This window comes from Diadema antillarum, unplaced genomic scaffold (genome assembly GCF_040938485.1).
Source record: "Diadema antillarum isolate AM-2024a unplaced genomic scaffold, OU_Dant_1.0 scf00000015, whole genome shotgun sequence".
NCBI classification, from domain to species: Eukaryota; Metazoa; Echinodermata; class Echinoidea; order Diadematoida; family Diadematidae; genus Diadema; species Diadema antillarum.
In genome coordinates this window covers 3,411,813-3,437,242 of record NW_027270904.1, presented here as the reverse complement: position 1 = coordinate 3,437,242, position 25,430 = coordinate 3,411,813, and the positions used below count along the sequence as shown (strand labels likewise).

The window sequence follows — 25,430 nt, the reverse complement described above, 5'->3', positions numbered from 1 at the left end:
TATGCATGCTATCACATGCACACAATATAGAGTATTTCATTGCATCACATCATACCCATACAAAGTCCAGTCCGTTGTCATAGTATCGTCCGAGTTTTGTCACAACAGTCCGGTCGGTCCATTTATTTTTCTTTGTCGTGTTCAATGTTCATGTACTGTTTTCATATTTCATGTGCAAAAATATAAATTTGGTAGAAAAACATCTTTATGTACATGTTGATGTTAATGTTAAATATGCAACTGAATAAAAGATAAAATCAACAAAAGATCAAGTCAACACAAGTGTAGAACCAAAATGAATCACATACAAAAGAAATTTGGGCCACACTTCATGAGCATGTGGATTTTTCGCCATTCAACGGGATTGGTAAATCCAACTATTGGTTTACTAGAAAGAAAAAAAACCTTGCTCAAAATGGGTGACAATCAATTATTGCTTCACTTAGCAAAACAGCTATTGCTCAAATATTACACAGACAGAAGTATTACCAAAAGTTGAACATAACTGACAAAAAGTTACTTCAACTACATATCAGAGTTCTGGTTCCACACAAGTGAGATAATAAAAATCAAGAATTTTGCCCGCATTATTTGTGACCGGAGTTTACAATAATGAGTTAGATTTGGCTTAAAACTACACATCTGAAGATTTCTTTATAATGAATAAATCACACAATAACATACATTGCCAATTACCATTAAATTTCATGTTCGCTGGGCAAAATTCTCAATCGCACAGTGAAAACATTTGTACTGATGTATATGTTGAGAGGTAGAAATCTTTAACATGTTGTCAAACATGATTGTTTGCGTTTTTTATTATTAATGTTTTCTTTAAGAAATACATGTAAATATCTCATGTTTGTCTATATATGTTTGTATTCTCGCAACAATACGAAAAAAATGTCAGTACATCATTAAACTTGTACATATATATCTTTGTAACATTTTGTACATATTCATAATGTATTTCTCTGTATGTATTGCACTTGTAAAATATTCTTTTTGTTAAATATATGTATAAACATGTCTTTGTTTATTTCACTGAGTGAAAGCAAGAACACTTTAGCCTCCCCATGAAATCCACCTTCGCAGCATTTCCAAGAAGTTTGGGAAAAAAAAAATGAAACTGAATTTGCACATTGACAGTCAACACACATCGAGATGACTGTAACATAAAGTTTTGGCATACTTGGTATGTACCATGGATATTTCTGATCTTCCAACTACTTATCACAAGACAATATAATATTCTATCGGGGCAGTATCCATGAAGAAATACCTGCGAGAAGAGTATTGCAAGAGATTATCAATAGTTTGACCCCGATGTATCCACACATTGCCCCTCTGACCAAGACAGATAGTTGCAAATGCGAGTTACAGAGGATATATCATATCGTTCTCTCACAGACGATAAAAGCAAACAATATATTGGGGTGGTCCTGGGGAGGCTACACTGTTCAAATGGACATATAATCTGTGTTAAAAGAAAAATAACACACACAATACTGAATAAAATATTGCTCTTTTAAAAAAAAAAAAATCCATGTTCATGTTAGATGTGTCTTTAATGCCATGTTCATGGTATGTTTGTGTAGATGTCTTATTTATATGTAAAGGTGACATAATCCATGCTTGCAATTTTGTCCCCCTATATTATGCACAACATATTAGGCATGGTGGTAATCAAGCATTGTCAGAAGGAATCCCCACTTCGCCGTCTTTTTTCAAGGAGATTTTGAGAAGACAATTCTGATTCTATATCTACATTGTAACTACATCCGTCTTGTTTCCTTCTATCTATACGTCTCTACTACCAAAGATTATTAATGTTGCGATGCTCTAAACAAAAGATGAACTCTTCCCCATTACTGCTACCAATAAGAATATTTTAACAGCCAGGCACTCTAAAGCCAGGACTAAACCAACAGTGATTCAGCAGGACATCCCAAACTTACACATGAAGAAAGAAGTTAATAATATCATCACTGACTTTAAAGACAAGAGTCTTCAATACACACATTGAAATTCAAGGCTTTGGACCAATGACGAGTGAAGCAGCAAATTTACCACTTGCAGCTGCGTCATTTACGATGTCAAGAAAAACAACCACCACAAAAAAAACCCAGGCATAAGTCCTTGTGCCAGTTATTTTTCAAAAACACAGGAAGATCCTCACCTTTATAAATTGCAGAAGTTCCTCCCTGGGAACCCCTCATTAAATCATGAACAAGAATTTCTCGCCCAATTTCTAGAAAGCAAGTTTCATGCTTAGCACAAAATAAAAGTAAACAGAAATACAATATGCAATGCCTACATGATGTGGATGAGACGCTATAACACCAGTTGAACACAATGAATGCATGTATGAAAGGAATATAATTTATAATTCACAGACAAACAGACATAAAACAACAAGTTTATGTTTGTTTCACATGTTTCTAGTGAATTCAAGCAGGCTGTATTAGAAAAGAAAAAGCTAGGTCCTTATATACACACAATCTTGTTGAAACTGTCACAGAGATCAGAAGAGAGGCTTAAATGTATACGTTCGAAATGACAGCTATTTTCTTCAGCGGGTTATGCATACCAGTCGCACTGCCCACATCTAACAGAAAGTTTGAAATATGAAAACCTCTTTCGATGGGAGAAGAACTTCAGCATTTTTTTTTAACAATAAAATCATGACTCAACCAATTACCCTGATGAGAGAACATACAATTGTATTGAATGTGATTTCTGCTAGTCACTTTCCAGTTTTGCACCAGAAGAGACTGAAAGTGGTAGTGAGCACTTATAGATAGCAACTCTTAGCCACGTCACTACTTTATAGCTTCAATGCCTACTCCTCTCTTTCATAACGCCTGCATGAATTTACTAACTTTCCTTCAGAGTATCATAAATGTGTTACATAAAAAGAAAAGAAAAGGTATGTTTCTCTTTTTTTTATTAAGTCAATTTCAGAAACAGCTTGCATCACTTCAAAAAACAAGAAACAAAAAATTTCCCTTTAACTTCTTTATACCGAAAGGATGTCAGTGAACCAGGATTGCCACGACCCTGCCCAAGCCAAATGGAGAATTACCTTTGCTTTCAGTATTGGCATAGGTGGCAAAAATACTATATTCTTGTCAGATCACCTATCATACATGACCTATAACTCTCCTTTCTTTCCTCGTCTCCCAAGCTTTCATGCTCTTTAACCCTTCACATGCCCTGACTCTTTATCATATACTCATTGTCAAGTCAGACAGCCAAATTTTGTTATATCACACACCCCAGTCCCTCAGAAAGGTCTCGGTGAGAGAATAGGGATTAAGGGATTAGGCAATCCCTAATTATCAACAGGTATTTTCAAAACATCTGCGACAAATTGGCAGAGGAAGTCTTCCAGCAGATATGTCAATTGGTGCATGAAGTGCAGTAAGGGTTAAGCAGTTTCCTCTTGGTTTGAAAAGTCAAGAAGTTTTGGGTCTGGTATTCCCTCCACAACCTGTATGACTAGTGCTAAGCATCCGAAGGCTAGTTATGGTATGAGAAAACGTGGCGCGCATGTTTTATTTACATCCTCCTCCCATTTCTCTCTCTCTTTCTCCCTCGCACTCTCTCTTTTTCTCGCAAAATTGCGCAAATATGATGACATCGCTCGCCCAGTATGGCCAGAAGAGACTGGGGAAGATTCCAGCGGACATTTTGCAATATGTCACCATACCGCTACCTCTTTGTCTTCCTCTCGCCTTAATTCAGATGGCTGAAACACACGTGCACTGGTTTTCCCGTCCCCACTGCATCACTGCTGTTGAACTCCTCCCAACGAAAGCAGATGATTTCTGCCAGATTTTTTCCCTTTAGCTGCTACTTAATGCCACCCAAAGTAGAATGCAAGCAAACAACAAAACAAAACAAATGCTTTTCTACATCTCTCTTTTCCCATATTTCCAGAATATTGTCTCGCTGCTTTTCAGTGTAAGCTGAAGAAATACTTTTCTATATCTCTTCTTTTTCAACATTTCCAGGACATTGTTGCTTCTGGAAAGAGGAAAAATGATATCAACATAGCTAGTAAGAAATATGGCCAACTTAAAAAAAAAGAAAAAAAAAAGTGGCAGCAAAATTGAGTATGATCGCATCATTACAGTCTACATGTGATTTTTAAGTACTATAACTTGAGTTAATTGTCTGCATGGTAGGTAGTTTAGCAACCCATGTCACAAACTGACTGGGTCTGCATATCTTGTGACATAAGCCGTGTCGCTAACCACAGAAACCAAGGCCAGTTACCTTTCATAATACAGGCTGAAAGGCGATAAATTTTTGATAAGGATTATCATAATACCTCCCTTGTCAATAGGTAAGAATCACATATACAACTATGCCAAAACTAGCCTGAATGACTATAACGGGAAGTGATTAACAGTGAAAAGATGAAAGTTCCCGTTCTCTTACAGACAATTCCTGCCGCAGAGAAAAATCGGCAACAAGGGGGTACTCATCTAGAACTCGAATCCTTGGACATTGTCCTGGGGATTGAAGTTGAACTGCTGGGCGGCCGGATCAACTTCCGGTGCCAGTTTCTCATCCTCCTCGTCTGCGCTGAAGAAGTGCTCGATGATCTCGAAGGCTCGCTGGTATATCTCCTGGTTCTCGTGGCTCTGGAGGAACTCGATTTTGTCAAGTCCTATGACAAAAGCATATCAAACAAGGCACAAAAATTAATCTCTCCAAGGGTAAAGTGTAACTTTTAGTCATTTAATCATGGAATTGCTAGGGAAGTTTATTTTTTCCTGAGCTGCAGCTGAGAAGGAAAACTAAAAATTCAGCAAAAGTTGCAGCGAAATGTGAAAAATTACAAGAGATAAGGGAGCTATGATTGTTGGATGTTGAAAAAGCAAGGCATCTGATAATAATAGCCATGATATTCCTTCTTTTTTTTTTCTTTTTTTTTTTTTTTGGGGGGGGGGAATCTTTATTCATGATACATTAAGATCTCAAATAGACAAAAAGGATTATACATACATGCATACATATAAACATGTACACATATATACACACACCAAGAGACAAACAAACACAGAGTTATGTGCCATTAACAGCGACATGACCTGATCATAGATGCCATGAATACATGTATGTTTCCAGATGATGCCATTCAGATCAAATAGTCCATGGGCCAGGCCAGATATTGGTACCATCTGAGGTGGCAAAACCTTTTTGGTGTCATTTTGTTTGTCGGGCATAGATAAGCTTATCAAGCTATGATAGCATTTCCAAATGAGTAGCTTAGCCATAGTAAATGAATTTTTAACCAATTTGGTCTCGTTGTTATATCCCTATACTTCTGAATCGAAACTAACCGCCATACAAAGAAGAGCACTGTCTTCTGTATGTTCCATAGAGCTGTAAAATGCAGCTCTCTGGTATGTTCACAGGTGTTCTGTTGTAAACGCGGTGCGCTTAGTCTTTATTCAAGGCAGCGAAGGGAATATCCAAAGGTTATGATGTCCACAGCGCTTAGTCTTTATTCTAGACGGCGAAGGGAATATCCAAAGCGTATGATACAGTGTATATCCTTTTATCTAAAAACAACAACAACAACAAAAGCAATTCCTAGTGAATTTTACCGTATTTTTCAATCATTTATCATTTTCCGGTGAAAACGCTACGGTGAAAACGCTGATACCACGCCAATGTCGCTTTATTTCCCTCCAACAATATAAGATAATGCAAAAACAATGTACCGGTACACTACGATACATTATAATGAATGATATTGTAAATGAACAGATTGATTTTTGTTTAAAACTAATGTATTTGTTGATAGGGTAGTATAAAAACAGTATAGATAATCCCTTTTATGAGGAACTTTAGATATGATAAGGGTACATTGGTCTAGATAAAGAACTAAGCGCACCGCGTGACAGCTGTGGACATCATAACCCTTTGGATATTCCCTTCGCTGCCTTGAATAAAGACTAAGCGCACCGCGTTTACAACAGAACACCTGTGGACATACAGAAGACAATGCTCTTCTTTGTACAGCGGTTAGCTTCGATTCAGAAGTATAGGGATATAAATACGAGACCAAATTGGTTAAAAATTCATTTATTATGACTAAGCTACTCATTTGGAATTGCTATCATAGCTTGATAAGCATATCTATACCCGACAAACAAAATGACACCAAAAAGGTTGTGCCACCTCAGATGGTACCAACAACCCATTTTTCGGGTCTTGGCCCATGGACTAAAAGGTCTTATTCCTTGCTGCATAAGAACCTCAATATGCAAATACAGATGTTCACACTTTCCCTCTTTAAAGCCAAAACATAGTTCTGTTATGTCTGCAGAACTGTCGATAATTGCTAAAAAATGCATATGTATGCATAAAAAATGAGTGAAATAATATTGCATAAGACACAAATTAAGATGTGTAAGGACAAAAATGCAAAATATTAAAGGTTAGCTGGAAGTCCACCATCTCCAAGCTTACCTGATCGCAATTGCTACACAATTTTTCATCATCGATTATAAATCAAGTGCATTATGTATGCAAAAACTTTGCGTGCATGTTACTTTCCTGAATCTTGCATGCAAAAATGTTTGGTTTTACAGTACAGTGACAAAGAACAGTGCAAGCCTTGTGTCAGAGAGTTTCTGTTGCAACAAACCTCCACATTCCTCGACCATGAGGGCGTATCTGTTGGCCGTGCCCGTAGCCTTGGCCTCTTGCTGACCAAGCTTCAGGACATTGTCAAGCCCATTGAGGGCCACCTGCACGATCTTGGCGTCCATGACGGTCAGCAGGTCACACAGTGGCTTGATGCAGCCCTGCTCCACAATGAACCTGTCAGACAGAAAAAAGAAAATCCAGGTCTTGGTGGGATGATCTTTCCAGGGTTTCCATCACTGTGCAAGCTCAAAAGCATAAATCCACAGTACATAACTTCCTCTTCTGCTGCCAATTACAGTCATAGCAAACAACAGGCATTTAAATTTTGTTGGTGCTGTTGCCACATCACATTTTTCCCCTTCCCAATTTCTTGATTGTATAGCTGTGCCATAAAATTTGTCTTGCAATGACAGTGATCGAGGATCAAATACATACCAACCTACTGCCACTAATATCACTTTCTAAGGACATCCCCTGGAGTTATGGGTGTTTAGAAAGCAAAGGCCTATTCGTTTCTCACTCTTGATATGGTTGATAAACTTGAAAATTTGCTCTCCATTACATCACATGCCAAAACACTTAATTATGTTAATCACGAAATAAAGAGAAGGCTATTGTTCTCATTTCAATTTCATTTCATTTGTCTTCTTTTGTTGTTCACTTTTGTTTTGCCTTGAACTGAGGGTAAAGGGGCGGGGTGTGGGATGAGGTGGGGGACGACTCCTTTACCTACGCCAACTACCAGCAATGGGAGGCAAGTTTCTTACTTGATTTGTTCGGGTCGTCCGCCCGAGGTGGCATTGGTGATGGCCCAGGCCGCCTCCTTCCTCGTCTTAAACTCTGCCTTCCCCAGGATGTCAATCAGAGTCGGTATGATGTTGGCATCAATCACCGCCTGGTAAGATCAATCGGTGGGAGGAAAAGTAGTATTGCAATCGTGAACTCCTACGCCAATGGCAGTTTAACATGCCCATTTATTTTCATGGCATTTGGTAATCCCCACCCCCCAGAGAAAAAGTCTTTATTGGAAGATTTTTCAAATAAAATCACTTATGCAATACAGTGTCCATCATAAAGAGATTTCTAACACATCAGGGGGGTGTTTCATAAAGCTGTTCGTAAAGTTACGAACAACTTACGAGCGACTGGTGATCAGTTCTTGTGGTGAATTATTGAAATTCTAGTAAGTATAGCACATCGCAACTGATAACCAGTCGCTCGTAAGTTGTTCGTAACTTTACGAGCAGCTTTATGAAACAGGGTCCAGGGATTACTAAGATTGCGCAATTACTTTTTAATTGACAATCAAAATCGCCTGTGCCAACTGGCAAAGGAAAGCACATTATGGGATGTGCCACTTAGCAAACAAAACACAGAAGGGTTTAATTAGGTGAAGGATGAATATGGGATTTTTTTTTTTTTTTCATTCGTGGCTAAAACAATTTCATCTCAGGGCTGTACTATTCTTATAACTGTCACTCTACCAAGAGCAAACTCTTCACTTTGGTGCATTGTAGTGCTAGTTTGCATGCATCTCCGCCTTGCTGTTGCAATGTGGCTAATTAAAACATTTCACAATCTATTTCTTCTTTCTAATTTTTTTCTGTCCGCCTAGTTTCACAAAAGCATTTTTAATTTGTTTGTCTTTGCTTCGGTTTTGGCTGTGGTTTTTAAGGAGAGGGGAAGACTGTTTGTTTGTTTGTTTGTTTTTTGATTTGTTTGTTTGTTTGTTTGTTTTTTTTTGGGGGGGGCTCAAAGGGTTTTACATGTATATACTTAGAAAAATACAAATCAGCTGAAAACTCGCAGGTTAACAAGTTTAAGAAACAATCTGTCCAATATGACTACGATGCTTCATCCACTCATGCATACATGTACATATGCCAAGTTTCATTTGGATACCTCTAACAGTTCTGAAGAAACATTGTTCATAAAATTGATTACAGATGGATGGACAGACAGATTGAAAAAATAATGCCCCTAGCAACACTTTGTGGAGGGGGCATTAAATAAGGAAAAAAAGAGAACTGCAAAACATGATATATTCGCGTCATGAAAATTTTGTGAATTGGAGCCGAAGACCTTCCTTGCAACATGAAATTTTTGTAAATTGCCACTTGCATTCAATGTATATAGTATGAGCACGACCTTCTGCAATAACTTAATTTCACAAATACTGGCTCTCGCAAAATTTGCAAAACTAAAATGCAAACATTCCTTGTTTTACAGTGTGTCACACTGGTCATAAGACGCCATAACTGGGCTTTACACAGCCCTAAGTCACACCTGGATCTGAGCCCTGTTACCAGCAGTGATGTTGGAAATGGTCCAGCAGGCCTCCTTGCGGATGGATTCTTTGGAGCTGCTGAGAAGGCTCAAGAGGCAGGGCAGGGCAGAGCAGTTGAGGATCACCTAGACAGCAGCAACAACAACAAAAATGCTATCAGAACTCTCCCAAAGTAATAAATATCTCAAACATGGTTGCCTTCATCATGCTGGACATATAAACTCCCTCACATACCTCAGCATAATTGATGGACTAGAAAAGCACTCGTAGAGCACAGGGTTCATTACTGATTTACAATTGTCCAAACTCAAACACATTTTCAGACTATTAGGAAGTTTAATGGTTTTTACACGATCACAACTCCTCATAATATAAGGAGCACAAACTAAGTAAAGGAAAGAAAGGCTTACCTGTGTTTGGACATCATCACCAGTGACTATATTACCCACGGCCCTGAGGGCAGCAGACACAACACTATTGGAGGAGTGCCTGTGAAAATGAACAAAATTTCAGAAAGAGAGTTTAATACAGGTTTGGGAAAAACAAGAAGTTGTCATTCTCATATAAATCATCAAAAGTACACAGAGTATGGAAGGTTCAAAGTCATTGCACTTTTGATATTCTTTCATCTGAGGTCTTAACTTTTTGACTTCTGGTATAATTTCTGCTGAACATTGTATATAATATATATATGAGAGATAAAGATCTCTCTGATTATGACAGAAACAGAAATATTTGCAATGCTACACAGTTGTAGGAAAAATTTAATGTTACTGTAAAAGTATACACCATACATCTTTGCAGGGTTTTCACTTTTTAGAATTTCCTGAGTCAGGTGCTTTTCACGAATCAAAAACATGCAAAAATATTGACTCTTGATGCCGACATGAATGCCATGCAACACTCATACATTTCTCCATCTATGATTCTACTCCACGACTGCGAATACAAACACCCGCAAAATTGTCAGGAACTCCCGATTCACAAAAAGTTAGCCTTGCTAAATATATGACGTATACGGTATTTTGAGGAGGGGGATGAAAAGACAAAAGAAGCACAGAAGACAAAGGAAGGAAAGAAAAGAAAAAGAAAATGAGAGACAGAAAGGAAGAAAAGAATGAAGGAAGAGGAAACAGAAGTAATAGGGGTAGAAGGAGGACAAGAGAAAGAAGAGGAAAACAAATATGTGTGACTGGTTTCAAAGAATGCTCAGGATACTTCTCGCTGCAGACTTACATGAGGAGTTCGACCAGTCTCCTACAGACTCCACTGTCGATCACAGCCTGGATCTTTTCATTGGGACCGTCGGAAAGGTAAGAAAGGGCCCAGCAAGCATCGGCAAGGACGTCTTGGTCACTGCTGAAGAGAAGACGGGAAAGGACTGGCAGACACGGGGCAACCTGCAACAACAACAAGTCAAATGATACATTTAAAAATATAAAATGATGATGGTAATATGAAAGCATATGTACATGTGCAAGTCTTGTTCATTTCTTCCACACTTTCTATTATTACAATTAAACTCTCACACACATGAAATACTACACATAATGTACATTGTTTAACAGCTATATATATATATACAATATAAATATATATATATATATATATATATATATATATATATATATATATATATATATACATAGTCAAATCTGTCTAAAGCTGCCAACCCAATGGAGACGAAAAAAATGGCCGTTGTATACAGGTGGCGCTATAGACGGGGTCGTTAACATGGCTTTTCTATTGGGGGGGGGGGGGGGGAATTATGTCAAATGACCGCATATGGTAGGTGGTCACTATAAACAGGTGTGACTGCATATAGATTTTAAGTTCACTTTACCTTTTCAATGTTGCATAGCAAACTAGAAAAACACTACAAGAGTGCAGACCTCTACCAAGCAGATCATTTCCTCCTGTAAACAAGTATGCTAAAAATCACCCCTTTTCACACAGGTCTATAAAGAATCCTTTCTACAGTCTCTACCTTAGCTTTCTCCTGCGCCTCGAGCATGCGCTCAGAGTCTAAATGCCCACCTCAAATATGTGCAGCTTAAATTCCCTTATATGTTGGCCCTATTTGCTAATGGTAAAGACTCCTTCAACTTTTTTTTTTTTAATTCCTGGATCCAGACAGTGATCTGGAGCACTACAAAAATCTAATCATCTGTTCCATGAGTCGTCACACTTTTCCTGCAAAGTTCATCAAAATTCATTTGCAACATTTTGAGTCACTTCACAAAGAGACAGACAAACAAACCAATGCTGGAAAAAACATTACATCCTTGGCGGAGTTAACCACTGTAGACTTCTGTAAATATACTGAGAAGGGTATTAAGCCAAAAGAATTCTGAGACTTAGCCATACCTGCTTGAAGTCTGGGGGCGGGTTCTTTCCTCTGCAGAGATTTGACAACGCCCACACAGCATTCCTTGTCATTGAAAGCCTACTGGATTCTGAAAGTACACTGAATGAGGGAATGGGGGAAAAATGAATCCATTTTGATGAAGGCTATCAAACTCACACTGAATTCTGATTAAATGCAGAGAGGAGTTTATCTAAATGAATGGACTTCCTGGGAGGAAAAAAAGAGAGGAAAAACAAGAATAATAACCTTGCTGATAGCCTTGGTGCAGTAAGATAATATTAACACAAATAAAGAAGCAATAAAGTAAAGGAAGACCAAAACATTTTTGAATTAAAGCGCACTTGTGAATACGACAGACAGTCCTGACAAAAAAGAAAACTTTCAATGATACAAGGATCTTGGACAAATCAGGGCGGTTTATCAGATGAACGTACAGTGAAGCACTGAGTAATACGCATCGATATACATGGATACTTCAGGGGGGTGTTTCATCAAGTTAGTCAGTGCTGACAAGTTGTCAGTCTCTGACAATCACCATAGTAACAGTCAGTGACCAGAGCATCTCAGCCAATCAAAACCAAGGATTTTGCTGAAATTGTCAGCGCTGACAACTTGTCAGCGCTGACTAAATTGATGAAGCACAACCCTGATTGATCCATGTGGTCAAGTGAGTATTTGTAAATCATTTTGTACAAATATCCCAACTGAGTGAATGTTCTGTGCTTTATGGAATTCTTTGGCAGAAATTCACACAGTTTATGAAATGAAATGGTTTCACTGGGACTTCTTTAGTAGTCATCCAAGTTGTTTCAGTTGAAATGGTTTCATTGGTATTGCTATAACATGTAAGAGTAACTCTACTCAGAGAGTGGAGACTAACCTTCAACCCAAAATGTGACTGAATCATTCACCTGTAATGCAGAATATCATAAAATGAACAAAACATTTCCATTTATATTCTTGCCCAACTTGAGGCAGTATAATTATGTCAAGGTGAAAGAATGGGTCAAAAATAAAGTCCTATGCAGAGTCTCAACCGTACTGATAAAAATCGCATCACACTCACGCTAGTAGATGGATGAGGATACCACAGTTGAGAACACGATCTCTGCACTCTGCACTATCTCCAGCAATGTTGCCTAGTGCCCACACAGCCTGGGGAGAAGAGACAAAAATGATAAAGAGAGATTTTAAACTGAGAGAAGAACACATCTGTAAACATGTAAAGCCACATGTTTCAAACTAATCAGGTACTTTTTGTCTGCCTACAAACAAAATCAAAGCATGTACTGTATACAACAAATATTTTGCGAGGTTTTTATTTTCACGAATTTCGTGAGTCGGGTGCTATTTGCGAACTTTAATAAAAACATGTTAAAAACATTGACTCTGATCCCGACATGAATGTGATGTGCAAACATACATTTCTCCATTCAGTATTGCACTCCACAATCGCATCAACTGCTCGCAAAATTGTCGGGAAGTCCCGATTTGTGAAAAATTAGACTCATTACACATATGGTGCATACAAATTGTATCTCTGAAACATGCTTCTCATGCGGCATTTGGCCAGTTGTGGTCTGGAGGCCTCTTTCATCTTAATTTCGTTTGATTTCGTAAACATGTTTGCAGGCTTGAACAGTTTGATCTCTGAAACACAATTGAGCAGGAGGAAGGGAGCTTGACCTCGCATTTGAGACAGGACAGCATGGGGAGACATGGGGGTCCAGTACTACCATTCATTGCTAAAACTAGCTCAAAGCTGTGGAAACGTATTGAGAGCACACCACAGTACTATGTGTACAATGCTAACCAGGTGAATTTCATTGACCATTTGACCTTTGAACTTGTAAGACTTCACCCATATTTGAACTTGACCAGCACCTTTGGGTTATGTGCATGTGGTGTGAGTTTGGTGGTCATAGCTCAAAGGTGTGGAAAGTTAGAGAGAGTACACCAAATTGTTGACGACGCCAACACCATCACCATTGACAGAAAAGTGACACCTATGTCTCGCTTCCACTTCGCAGGCAAGACAAAAATTTATGATGCATATTTCCATTACGCATTTATATCCATTAGGCATTAATTGACTTGGTTACTGTATATGCTGTTATTTTGCGAGGGCTTAATTTTTGCGAATTTCGCGAATCACAGCTGGATCGCAAATTTAACCACAAGTGAAAATGTTGCCATGCGCTGTGGTACTAGTGCATTTTACGATAGCATCAGTGTCAATTCGCGAAAACAAGATCTCGCGAAGATGTCTGTGATCTCTTCATTTGCAAAAATATGTAACCGAAAATAACAGCTTATACAGTACGTACAGACTGAAGGGCATAGAGGTCAACGTACATTTGGATTGCAGGGACCCTTTGAATATGAAGAGGAGCCAGGTGTCACTAGGGACCTCTGCCTCCCCCCACCCCCCCCACCCCCCCCCCCCCCCCCCCCCCCCCCATCCATCGCCACAAGAGGCTGTCGACTCACCTGTTCCTGGACGTCCTCATAAGGGGACTGTAGCAGTTGTATAAAAATTGGGACAGCGCCAGCATCGATCACCGTCCCCGTCTGGGCCGTGGTGCCCGAGGCGATGTTTGTCAGCACCCAGGCCGCCTCAAACTGGAATGGAATTGGATAGCACGACAGGATATTGGTGAGAAACCAGCCTGACAAGGCATGCATATATCAATATGTACCCATGGGCACCACAATGGTGTTCACAGTTTGGGTCCGAGTAAAGCATCTTTCACATCCAGACAGAAAATTCTCAAAGTTCTTCACTACTTGCTTTGAGGAGAAAAAGAAGCCAGCTTCATGATGGCATTAAGCACCTATGAAAAAGATATCTTCCAAGTACATTGAAGCTTCATGACATGTATTACAAAATGTGTATTCTTTAAAATTTCACTAGAATATACTAATATAAACTTTGGTCATACATCTCCATTTTCTAGGATTAAGGTCAGGTACCATGTATGTTCTGCACAGATAAAAGAATCTAGGAAAAGCAGGTCTATTTTCAGATCATGCCATTTTTCAAAAGAGCAGAACAGTTCAATACAAAAACATTAGGACTTTTCGCAGGTTTTCAAAATCTAATTCAGAGCTTGCTGGTCTGCATGGCCAGAATCTGTGTCATCAAGGAACAAAGTTTTTATCAGTATCTGATTGCATAATTTCAGTTACCACATGCACGTGAACTTGTGACAAGAATTCCGAAGGAAGAAGAAAAAAAGGACTAACCTGTAGTGTACTGTTGGCTTTGGCTTGGAGGAATTCGACGAATCTCGGAACAACTCCCATCTGGATGACCTCATCGATAGGTGGGTTTGGCTCTGTCAGCAAAACAAGCAGCAAAAACATAAATTGATATACAGTATGTCCCCAAAAAAATTACAATCAAATTTTTGCATTGAAAACTTCCAATATCCCAATTTCCAATTGGGATTGAAAAATTGAAAAATTCCAATTGTACTTTGTCATTAAATGAAATTACAGAAAGTTGATGTATGTGAAAAAAAAATGGCATACAGAGAATAAATCAATTCAAATCAAATCAAATCAAAATGTGATTAGACTGTTTAAATGATACTTCAGGGTCTTAAAATATGACATCTGAGCTTTATTTTGCAGAAAACCCAATTCAATGTGTTGAAGTTGTCACAGAGAAATGTGGATCTTTGTAAAGCATGTCATGGATCTGATTCTTCCAAATTTAGCACTCATGGATGCTCTTGGTAGCGCATAATGTGTGAACACAGTGGACAGAACTTGGAGGGAAGGGATTCCTGACATGCTCTACAAAACTCCTCATTTACATGTATCTTTGACCACTGAAGCGAATCGGATGGGGTTTTCAGTGAGATGTGGGTAATAAGTTATAGTTTCATACCCTGAAATTTTATTTGGATTGATTCACTATTTCTAAAGTTACCATTGCAGAGGGTCCCGTTTTTTTGTTTTGTTTTGTTTTTTTGTTTGTTTGTTGTTGTTTTTTTTATTTTTTTGGGGGGGGGACATACGGTATACCGTATACACTATCAGTTTGCAGGGCTTCATTTTCACAAATTTTGTGAGTCAAGTGCTATTCAGGAATTTACAAACATGCGTACATCTCATCTTTGATCCTAACATGAACATGACTTACACACATACAGTTCCCTGTTTATAACTGTACTCTATGATCGTGAATTTAGCCAATCAGGAAATTTTCGGGAAGTCCCCATTTGTGAAAACTTACCCTCACAAAACAATATATCAAAGTGCAATTTTACACCATGTTCTCTGTGTTGGCTGTGATCGCAAAAGTGAAAGTCATACAAAGAAAATGGTACAGGCCTCATCTCATTTGTCCTTGGTACAACAAGAAAGTCCAATGTGCTTTCACAAGACTGTGACATTAATAGCTAGTACACCGTACATGTGTACATTGGTTGAAGGGATGGTGTTCTGACCTCAAAAATCTCTCATCGACCTGCACATGAAACTTCATTTAATTTCCCCCTCCTTTTTATAATACAAAATAAAAGAGACACACCGTGTCCCTTTTGCACCAAAAGTTTTGTTGTGTCTCAATACCATTGTAATGATGACATGTTTGATGTGGAGAGGTTTGTAGTTGCCATGGATCTACCAAAATAAGATTTTTTTTTTCATTTTCATTTTATTTATTTTATTTTATTATTATTTTTTTTTTACTTATTTTTTTTTTTGGGGGGGGGGGGTATATATTGCAGGGCTTGACACTAAGTTTTTTTTTTTTTTTTTTTTTTTTGGGGGGGGGGGTTGTCTGATGGCCTGTTTGGGCCACTAAAAGAAAAAAAAAAATTGGTGGCCAAAAATGATATGTAGTGGCCAGAAATAAGAGTAAAAGAAACAATCCACTTCGAATCTTCCAATCAGGCCACCAAAAGACAAATTTGGAGGCCTGACACCAATTTTTAGTGGTGCTGGGCCACTAGGCCAATTAAATGTCAAGCACTGCATATTGTAATACTTCACATAGAGAGTTGATGATATCAATGCCTTAGCTAAATTGCGCAAGTGGCTGACTACCAATATCATAGTTTGGGAAGAAAGACAGCAATGGACGAGTCACAGGTCGTACCTTTCGATAGAAGTTTCCTGAATCGCTGCGTCGCATTAAGCTGCATTTCTGGGTCATCCGACAGCACATTCTCCACCATATCCTGGGTGACAAAACCCTGCAGGTCAAGGGGAAAGAGGTATGACTGTGAAGGATCAAAATCGGCACATCTTTGCAAAATTTCTGTTTTCTCAGAAGAAAGGAAATCATCAATGTGTTGACAGTAAACTTGACGAGGCTTTGCTTGTGTGACACTAGTGTTTAAAGGTATCGTATAGTTTTGGTTGAGACCTAATTTCAGGTTTCTAACATTTTTTGGTGAGATAATGAGAAACCTCTTATGAAATATGAAAGAGCATGTAATTCTATGAGGAATTCAATGTTTATTTGATGAAAATTGGTTTTGAAATGGCTGAGATATCCAAAAAGAGCAATTCTAATAAAGTGTGGGACCCACACTTTACTACTATCGCTTTGTTTTACTTTGTTTTTGGATGTTTCAGTCATTCCAAACCCGATTTTCATCAAATAAACTTTGAATTCCTCTTAAAATGGTATGCTCTGTACTATATCATAAGTGTTTTCTTGGTATCTCGCAAAAGTTTAAAAGCCGAATTTTCATCTCCACCAATACTGTACCATCCCTTTAAGGGTATTTTCTGTAATAAACACTCTTATCTGGGGTCACAGATGTTCCATGTCATTGTACCATGACTTGCAGTAGGATATGAAAACAACTTGGGGCATTCACCAACTTTTGATTTTTTCATCCACCTCTTCTGTCAGTTTCCTTTTATAGGAAAAACGACTCTGAAGACAAGGTGACATAAATAAAAATGAATACAAAATGGAGGAAAAAATTGTAGCAAAATTTATCAAGCAGGAGCAAATACCAGGGTAAAACTAGAAATATCACTTAAGGTGATTAATACCCCCGCCCCGTGACGACAGTCTTACCCAAGGAATGATCTTTCCTTGATCTTCTGCCATTTAAATGCCGTTACCATGGCAACGCAGCTTCCGACATGTCCAAAAAATATGTCTTGCACATCTTCCCACCAAGACTATTGTGTGTGCCACATTTCATAAGCTTTGGTCAAAAAACTGAGGAAGTAGTTAAATCCGCAAGATCTTTCCTTGATCTTCTGCCATTAATATGCCGTTACCATGGCAACGTACTTTCGGGTACTGTCAAAAAATGCATCTTGCACATCTACAACCAAAGGCATACATCTGTACCAAGTTTCATGGAAATTGGGCAAAAACTGAGGAAGTAGTTTGCAACACAAAATTTTCCATCATTTTGGCTCATAATATGTGAGCTGTTACCATGGCAACATACTTTTTGTCACTGTCAAGAAATGTGTCACGCTGACCTATATCCTAAGACAAACATTCAATATGAATTCCATGAGAATTGGAAGAACACTGATGAAGCAGTTTTGCCATGAAGCATTTTGCCCTATATTTTACCAATAACATGCCGTTACCATGGCAACGCACTTTTTGCCACTGCGGAAATATGTGTCTTGCACATTAACATATTCAGATGAACATCTGTACCTAATTTCATAAAAATTGATCAAAAACTGTGGGAGGAGTTCGCGACGCAAGATTTGTACCCATTTTTGCCCATAATATGCCGTTACCATGGCAACGTACTTTTGGGTACTGTCAAAAAATACGTCTTGCACATCTACAACCCAAGGCACACATCTGTGCCAAGTTTTATGGGAATCGGTTGAAAACTGAGGAAGTAGTTCGCGACGCAAGATTTGCAACGGACCGACCGCCCGACCGCCCGACCGACCGCACGACCGACCGCACGACCGACCGCCCGACCGCCCGACCGACAGTCCGCTGATTCCTATATACCCCCTTCAAACTTCGTTTGGCGGGGGTATAATGAAGGATGTAATGATTTGACTATATTTACAGTAAAACAGTGTCAATTTTTCATAACTATACCTTGCTCGGTTCTGTAAGAAAAGAAACATTTCACCATTACACTGGTCTGAAGGGGAATATGTGTATCGTATGTGTAAACATTCTTTCACATCCAGTGTGAACCAATTTTATCACCAGTCCAGGGTTGGGACTGCGCTCAGTTTCCTGGGTCACAAAATGCCCTCTGATAGCTCTAGGGCTTTTTCCACTGAAGAATAAGCATGTAAACCATGGACACACTCTCTATACCTCATGCATTGTGTGTGCAGTCAATCTGCTTTTTAACAACCTGTGTACGACAATATTGCTTTATGTACACTACTTGTATGTAGTGCACGTTCAATGCACACAACTCTACCGGCACGAAGTTGTACTCATTATTACCCAACAGTGTGTGCAACACAGGGAATGTCAAAGTTCAGGTAGGATTACAATTACAAAAGCTGCAAGTCATTTCTTTCCTTGTTCTTTTCAAACCCTACAGTAAAATAGGGAGGGGGGGGGGGGGAGAGCCCTTTTGAAAAGAGTCTACATGCACATTACACAGTATGTGTCAATAACAGGGGATTTTAGACTTGCATTGCGTAACAAAGTAAAATACTTCTGTCATGGACTATGAATGTACTTTGTCCCACTTTTTTTTTTCCACGCACATAACTAAACAAAGCACTTTTGGAATAGCAAAGAGGTTGTTAATAAAAGTATACAAACAACACCCATTCTGATAAACAAATTGGTATGAAAAAAGATCCCAACAAAAATTCAATCAAAATAACATTTGGTATCAACTGTGATTGTAGATGGAAGCACTTTGTCAAAATATTTCCTGCTACTAAAAGGAGGTACATTGTACTAAGGGTATAAACAAGTTGCTGTCAAGCCATCTCATCACAGAACAAACACTTTCCCTTTTCCTAAAAATATCCTTCACACCATTTCCCCTTCAACAATAGTACAATGAATCTCTCTTTTCAGCTCATTTCTTTGTGAGCTAAGAATATTTCCAATCACAGGTTTTTCCTCAGCACAGAGCAAAAAAATGCCAAAAAGCAAACTGCTTTGCTTTGAATACCTTGGCATTCCTAAAGACGAATCCAAAGTTATACTCATGTGATTTTCATAGAGTGTTTATCAATTGGCTGTTTTCTTTTCCAATATCTGAGCAATATTTTGTTTAAGTGATAGTACCTTAAAAGGGATGGCTAGTAACTGATCAGTGGGAATCAGTGGGAATGCTGAGGGATGATTGTTCCAATCCTTGTGGGATTCATTTAAGAGTACATTATATATCTATTCTTGTGTGAAAATTATTTGCTTCAGAACGGTCTCATATTCAAGTAATGTGCAGTTTAATGCTTCCAGGTAAGCGTCCCTGGTCAGTGACGGGGCATTAATCTGCACATTACTTGAATATGAGAACGTTCTGAAGCAAACAATTTTCACACAACAGTAGATATATAATGTACTCTTAAATGGATCCCACAAGAATTGGAACAATCATCCCTCAGCATCCCCACTGATTCCTACTGATCGGTTACTAGCCATCCCCTTTAAACACTTTTACAAGATTTCATAGTTTGAGTATGAAGTGTACTCTTTAGATTTTGATGAATGATGTTGAATGTAGAAAACTGAAATTGAATGTAAATATTGTGACCAAGACGCCCACCTAATGCTTAAACCTTGGCTTTCATTTTAACCCGTTGAGGATGGACAGATTTTGCTACAACATGCATTTCCCATAGACACCTGCCCGAGTATACTCGGGACTTGTCCTCAACAGGTTAAAGCAGCATTGAAATACTCACTGTAGAAAAATGCCCTGTAAAGCATGATTGTCTGTAATTCCTACTGTATTCAGCAGACTGGGTGACATTTTATTTGAGAAAGGAGTCATAATTTCAGCTGCAACTGATGTATCTTAAAGGTACACTATGCTGTCACATCCTTTTGCAGCTATGGCTGTACTTTTTTTTTTTTTTTGCATAACAAAATAAAGATACTACAATAAAAGCAAGATATTTTCGCATCATGAAATTCTTGCGATTTTGAGCCGATGACCTTTTTTGCAACATGAACTTTCACCTCCACTTTAATCTCACAAATCTCGGCTCTTGCAAAATTCACAAAATTAAAATGCATGCAATCATTTCTGGTTTGACAGTATTGTAAAGTGATGCATCCAGGTGTAGACAGGTAGAGAAAAGTGGCACCTCTGGCACTCTTTCAGAGCTTCATATAGCAAATGGACTGAGTTTTTAGTACATGTATCAGAAAACAAATTAGCCCTTGAAGGAACATTGTTCAATCAATGCCACAGAATATTTCTAGTGGACACTAGCAGGTAACCAGAGGTGACCACAGTGCTCATTGATGCTGACTTGGCTCAAATGCATTTTCCATGACACGAAAGAACACTACACCATGCAGAGTTTACATGTATCTTCAGTTCATACATTGTATGTTTGCTCCCATACTCTACACAATTATTACCCACGCCGATGAAAATCGGCAGGGGGTTATGTAAAGGGTTCCGTATGTTTGTTTGTTTGTTTGTTTGTTTGTTTGTTTGTTTGTTTGTGTGTTTGTTTGTTTGTTTGTTTGTTTGTGTACAAGATAACAAGAGAACAGGTAAACGGATTTGCACGAAATGTTCAGGGGATGTCTGGATAATGACAGGAAAGAATCGATTAGATTTTGGTGATAATCGGTTGACCCTTGCAAATTCTGTGCGACCTTTAAGTTTTGACCTCATGGTATAGTGACCACTCCGAAAATTTCCGTTTCTCACTTTGCGATTTTCCGCTACCATACGAAAACATAAACTCCCAAACGATCGGACTTCGCTGCTCAAATGTTCGTAAGAATTCCGAAATTTACGTTTAGGCCTATTTGAAGGACTATGTCCTTCTGGATTTATGAAAGTTCGTTCTCCGTCGTCACAAACTGGCCCGTATTTTGATGATTTTTCAAATTAAAATTGATTGTTTTTTTCGTTGGAGGAGCATTTGCTCGGTCGCAGTCACACTGCACGATATGCGCGCTCAATGTCAATGCGTGTGCAAGGCCGCTGAAAATGCATCGCGCTCTACCCTGTTGGTGCAAAATAGCATCGGGGACGTTGCGGCGCTCGTTGGTGACCGAATACTGGTGCAGTAGACATTTGCATTTAACCCTTGCATTGAATAATTCCCGTAGACACTAATCATAGGGGTAATTGCCTAGGGGGTACGTAAATTTTGTTTTTCTTTTGCGCTTTTGTGGATACCATCAAAGATCGTACACTCATACGACCTTTGATATCAACACACTCTCGGCTTGCTATAAGCAAAATATCCCGCAAGAAAACGGCGTATTTCTCGATTTTTAGTGCTTTTTCGGCGACCCATCGCGTAGACAATACTCTTAAAACTGGACTTTATTCGCGCGCGTTTGGAAAAGTTCCGAATCTGCACTTTTGACGGTGGAATTTGGGATTTTCGATGGATTTTTGGAGGAGACTAAAGGACTTTCCTGTGGTGAATGAGTGTTACCGTATGTGAAATGATGTGATTTGCGTGTGATGTGACTGTAGAACCAAAGATCGTACACTTCAGTGTACGATCTTTGGTAGAACGCACTGGCTGGTGATAAAGGACACTGGCAATTAAGTGACCGAATTCTGGTAGATGACCGAATGCACAGTATGTTTACCCCGACTTTGTACAAGGCGTGGGTCTGCCGCCTTTGACGGCCCCTCTCTAGTTAACAATGTAAAAGGGAAGCAAAAGGGAAGTGAAGGGGGAAAGTAAACAGGTGAGAAAAAAAAAAAGCTTCACTCAGCCTCGACACATTTTCAACTTGAACAGGATGGATGAAATTTCCTAGAGTGGATGAATCACAATCTTGAAAATTACTAATTTCGACATGTGCATTTAATTTCAGAGGTCTGTAACATCAAAGGAATATAAGCAGTCATCTGAATGAAATTTAAATTCAGTGTGTCAGAAACAGAACATCTATCGTGAGTGATGGTGAATAATTTTGTGGTCATCCTGTTAACTTTGCACCTCTCCCGTGATCCACTGAGGGTGTACATCTCCCCATCTCTCCCCCCTGACTTACCCCTCTCTCTTTCTACGTATTTCCACCTCAGCGGTTCCTGCCAGGGGGGAAGTAGTAGGAGTGAAATGCAATGTGCATCCTGTGTGATTCAGCCTCGACACGGGGAAACATTGATCACATTCAAAGCAATCGCTTCCTCGGACTGCATGTGGCGAGGGAAGTGACGTCCGTTCACATGATATCTATAATGTACACACAGCCTGGAGCCGTGCAAGCAGTCACGTTGGCTGGCAATCCAACGGCTGTTACAGCTCAATAATATTCTCTCCCAAGACTTTTTGCTGTTTTTGAGTCACAGTCATGATTGATGACTGACTTGTGTTTTTCAATTCAGTGTGATAACACCTACTGCTCCTGTTTTCCCTTTACATTGCAACCAAATTTCATGTCTAAAAGCCATTTCGTAGTTTGACTTTGCACATGAGCCAGAAAAAAAAGGGTGATTTGCCAATGCCATGACAGGAAAGTTGGTTTAAATTCAATAAGATATTAAAGCATCTGTGATGTAATGATAATTCACATAATCCTTAATAGTGCTTGCCAGGACATCCCCTTGACAGCAACGAAATATTTATCAAAGCCTGGTATTTGGCAATGATAATAGAAATTCAGGTGTAATCTTCTTCAGTTTGTCTCCCTCTACAAATTAAATTTGTTAAGATCGCAACTGCTGATCCGTAAATTTACAAACATGTCGGAAAAAAGGAACCAGCGGGACTCGAACCTGTCATCTACTGCTTTCCGGGCATCGACACTACCACCAGGCTGTCCCTGGTTACCGGCAGTGACACGATGAACATGGAACAAATACCCAAGCTCCAAGATTCCGACATTGTTATGTTAAGTAGTCCAGGGCGGACAAAGCATATAAATGAAAGAAGAATATTATTCAGAGGGGTGAAGGTTCAGGTGTAATTTTCTTCAGTTTGTCTCCCTCTACAAACTAAATTTGTTAAGATCGCAACTGCTGATCCGTAAATTAACAAACATGTCGGAAAAAAGGAACCAGCGGGACTCGAACCTGTCATCTACTGCTTTCCGGGCAGCGACACTCCCACCAGGCTGTCCCTGGTTACCGGCAGTGACACGATGAACATGGAACAAATACCCAAGCTCCAAGATTCCGACATTGTTATGTTAAGTAGTCCAGGGCGGACAAAGCATATAAATGAAAGAAGAATATTATTCAGAGGGGTGAAGGTTCAGGTGTAATTTTCTTCAGTTTGTCTCCCTCTACAAATTAAATTTGTTAAGATCGCAACTGCTGATCCGTAAATTAACAAACATGTCGGAAAAAAGGAACCAGCGGGACTCGAACCTGTCATCTACTGCTTTCCGGGCAGCGACACTACCACCAGGCTGTCCCTGGTTACCGGCAGTGACACGATGAACATGGAACAAATACCCAAGCTCCAAGATTCCGACATTGTTATGTTAAGTAGTCCAGGGCGGACAAAGCATATAAATAATATTCTTCTTTCATTTTTCCGGTAACCAGGGACAGCCTGGTGGTAGTGTCGCTGCCCGGAAAGCAGTAGATGACAGGTTCGAGTCCCGCTGGTTCCTTTTTTCCGACATGTTTGTTAATTTACGGATCAGCAGTTGCGATCTTAACAAATTTAATTTGTAGAGGGAGACAAACTGAAGAAAATTACACCTGAACCTTCACCCCTCTGAATAATATTCTTCTTTCAATAATAGAAATTGTTTGTTACTGCATACAATACAAATGAAATAATGTTTCTCGACTTTTTGACTGAGAGGCTTCTCTGCTCACCTGGTCTATGCAGATTCGTTCTTTGTTTGAACACAAATTCCATATTTAGGTTACGTCGAGCAACCTTACGCATTATGTCTCTTTGAAAGGAGTGAAGTGCCTAACCAACTGAGGAAAAAAAAAATTTCTGAAATGTGCACATGAGCCATATTTTACAAAATGGTCTATTTAGCAAATGGGATTTCTACATTGTCATGATTCTGACTGCGTGACTGCTTGCACGGCTCCAGGCTGTGTGTATATTATAGATATCACGTGAACGGACGTCACTTCCCTCGCCACATGCAGTCCGAGGAAGCGATTGCTTTGAATATGATCAATGTTTCCCCGTTTACTGGGTTTGTTTTTATTCAAATTCATGAAATACTTCCGTCGAGATGTTTTCTTTGCAACGGATTGACAAACTGCCCTACATCGACGTAATTATCAAACCACTTTGTCAATCAGTTGCAATGAAAACATCTCGACAGAAGTATTTCATGAATTTGAATAACAATAAAGCAGTACCCGCTGCATGCTATAAGGATTAGAACCAACACTTGCTGTCGGACGAAAGCTCGGTGGTCTGGTGGAGATGACGCCTGTCCGGTGGTCAGGAGGTCGTGGGTTCGAATCCTGCTCGAGTATGTACGCCCATGATTTTTTATCATGGCTACTACTAAAACACTGATCAAGTCAGTGCTTAATTACGTCAATGTAGGGCAATTTGTCAATCAGTTGCAAAGGGTTTGTTTTCGTTTCATTTTCCACACCACACTCAGTGACTACATGTACTACTGAAATCCCTTGAATACACTATGCCTCTACCTAAATACTTTGTCACTGAAATAAATCATGATGCCATAAAGGAATAATACAGTTGTACTTCATACATCCAAAACCAAGCTCACTTACGATTTCGGATCCCCTTCCTAATACAATATTTCAGCCTTGCATTTCATGAGCATGACATTTCACGAATCCAGACTACAATTAGCCAATATTATAAGTGATTATTTTTGCAATGGAGAACCATCCCTTTCTACAAAAGAAGCAAAGTCAGCACTACTCCTCCCCCCTCCCCTTTCACACTACTTTGTATCTGCATCATCGGAAGCAATATTTCAGCGAGTTCGTTATTTCGTAAAATTATCGGTTTGCTCACGAGATACATTGCCATTTGTACAAACCACCTTGATGTTTTGATGTT

The 25,430-nt window shown here is 39.1% G+C and overlaps 1 protein-coding gene across 2 annotated transcripts in view; it reads right to left on the bottom strand.

Annotated features, from left to right (window-relative positions):
* Positions 1-3,915: 3,915 nt before the first annotated feature.
* LOC139724809 (importin subunit alpha-7-like) overlaps positions 3,916-25,430 on the bottom strand; it is a 34,556-nt gene continuing 13,041 nt past the window's right edge. For both annotated transcript variants that reach the window (XM_071635935.1, XM_071635943.1), the window contains exons 4-14: positions 16,435-16,531; positions 14,571-14,662; positions 13,815-13,946; positions 12,391-12,479; positions 11,324-11,423; positions 10,193-10,356; positions 9,367-9,445; positions 8,956-9,081; positions 7,437-7,564; positions 6,668-6,843; positions 3,916-4,678 (exon numbers count right to left, since the gene is read on the bottom strand). In XM_071635935.1, coding sequence (XP_071492036.1) covers positions 4,494-4,678; positions 6,668-6,843; positions 7,437-7,564; positions 8,956-9,081; positions 9,367-9,445; positions 10,193-10,356; positions 11,324-11,423; positions 12,391-12,479; positions 13,815-13,946; positions 14,571-14,662; positions 16,435-16,531 — 1,368 coding nt within the window. In that variant the 3' untranslated portion in view covers positions 3,916-4,493. The remainder of the gene's footprint in view (positions 4,679-6,667; positions 6,844-7,436; positions 7,565-8,955; positions 9,082-9,366; positions 9,446-10,192; positions 10,357-11,323; positions 11,424-12,390; positions 12,480-13,814; positions 13,947-14,570; positions 14,663-16,434; positions 16,532-25,430) is intronic.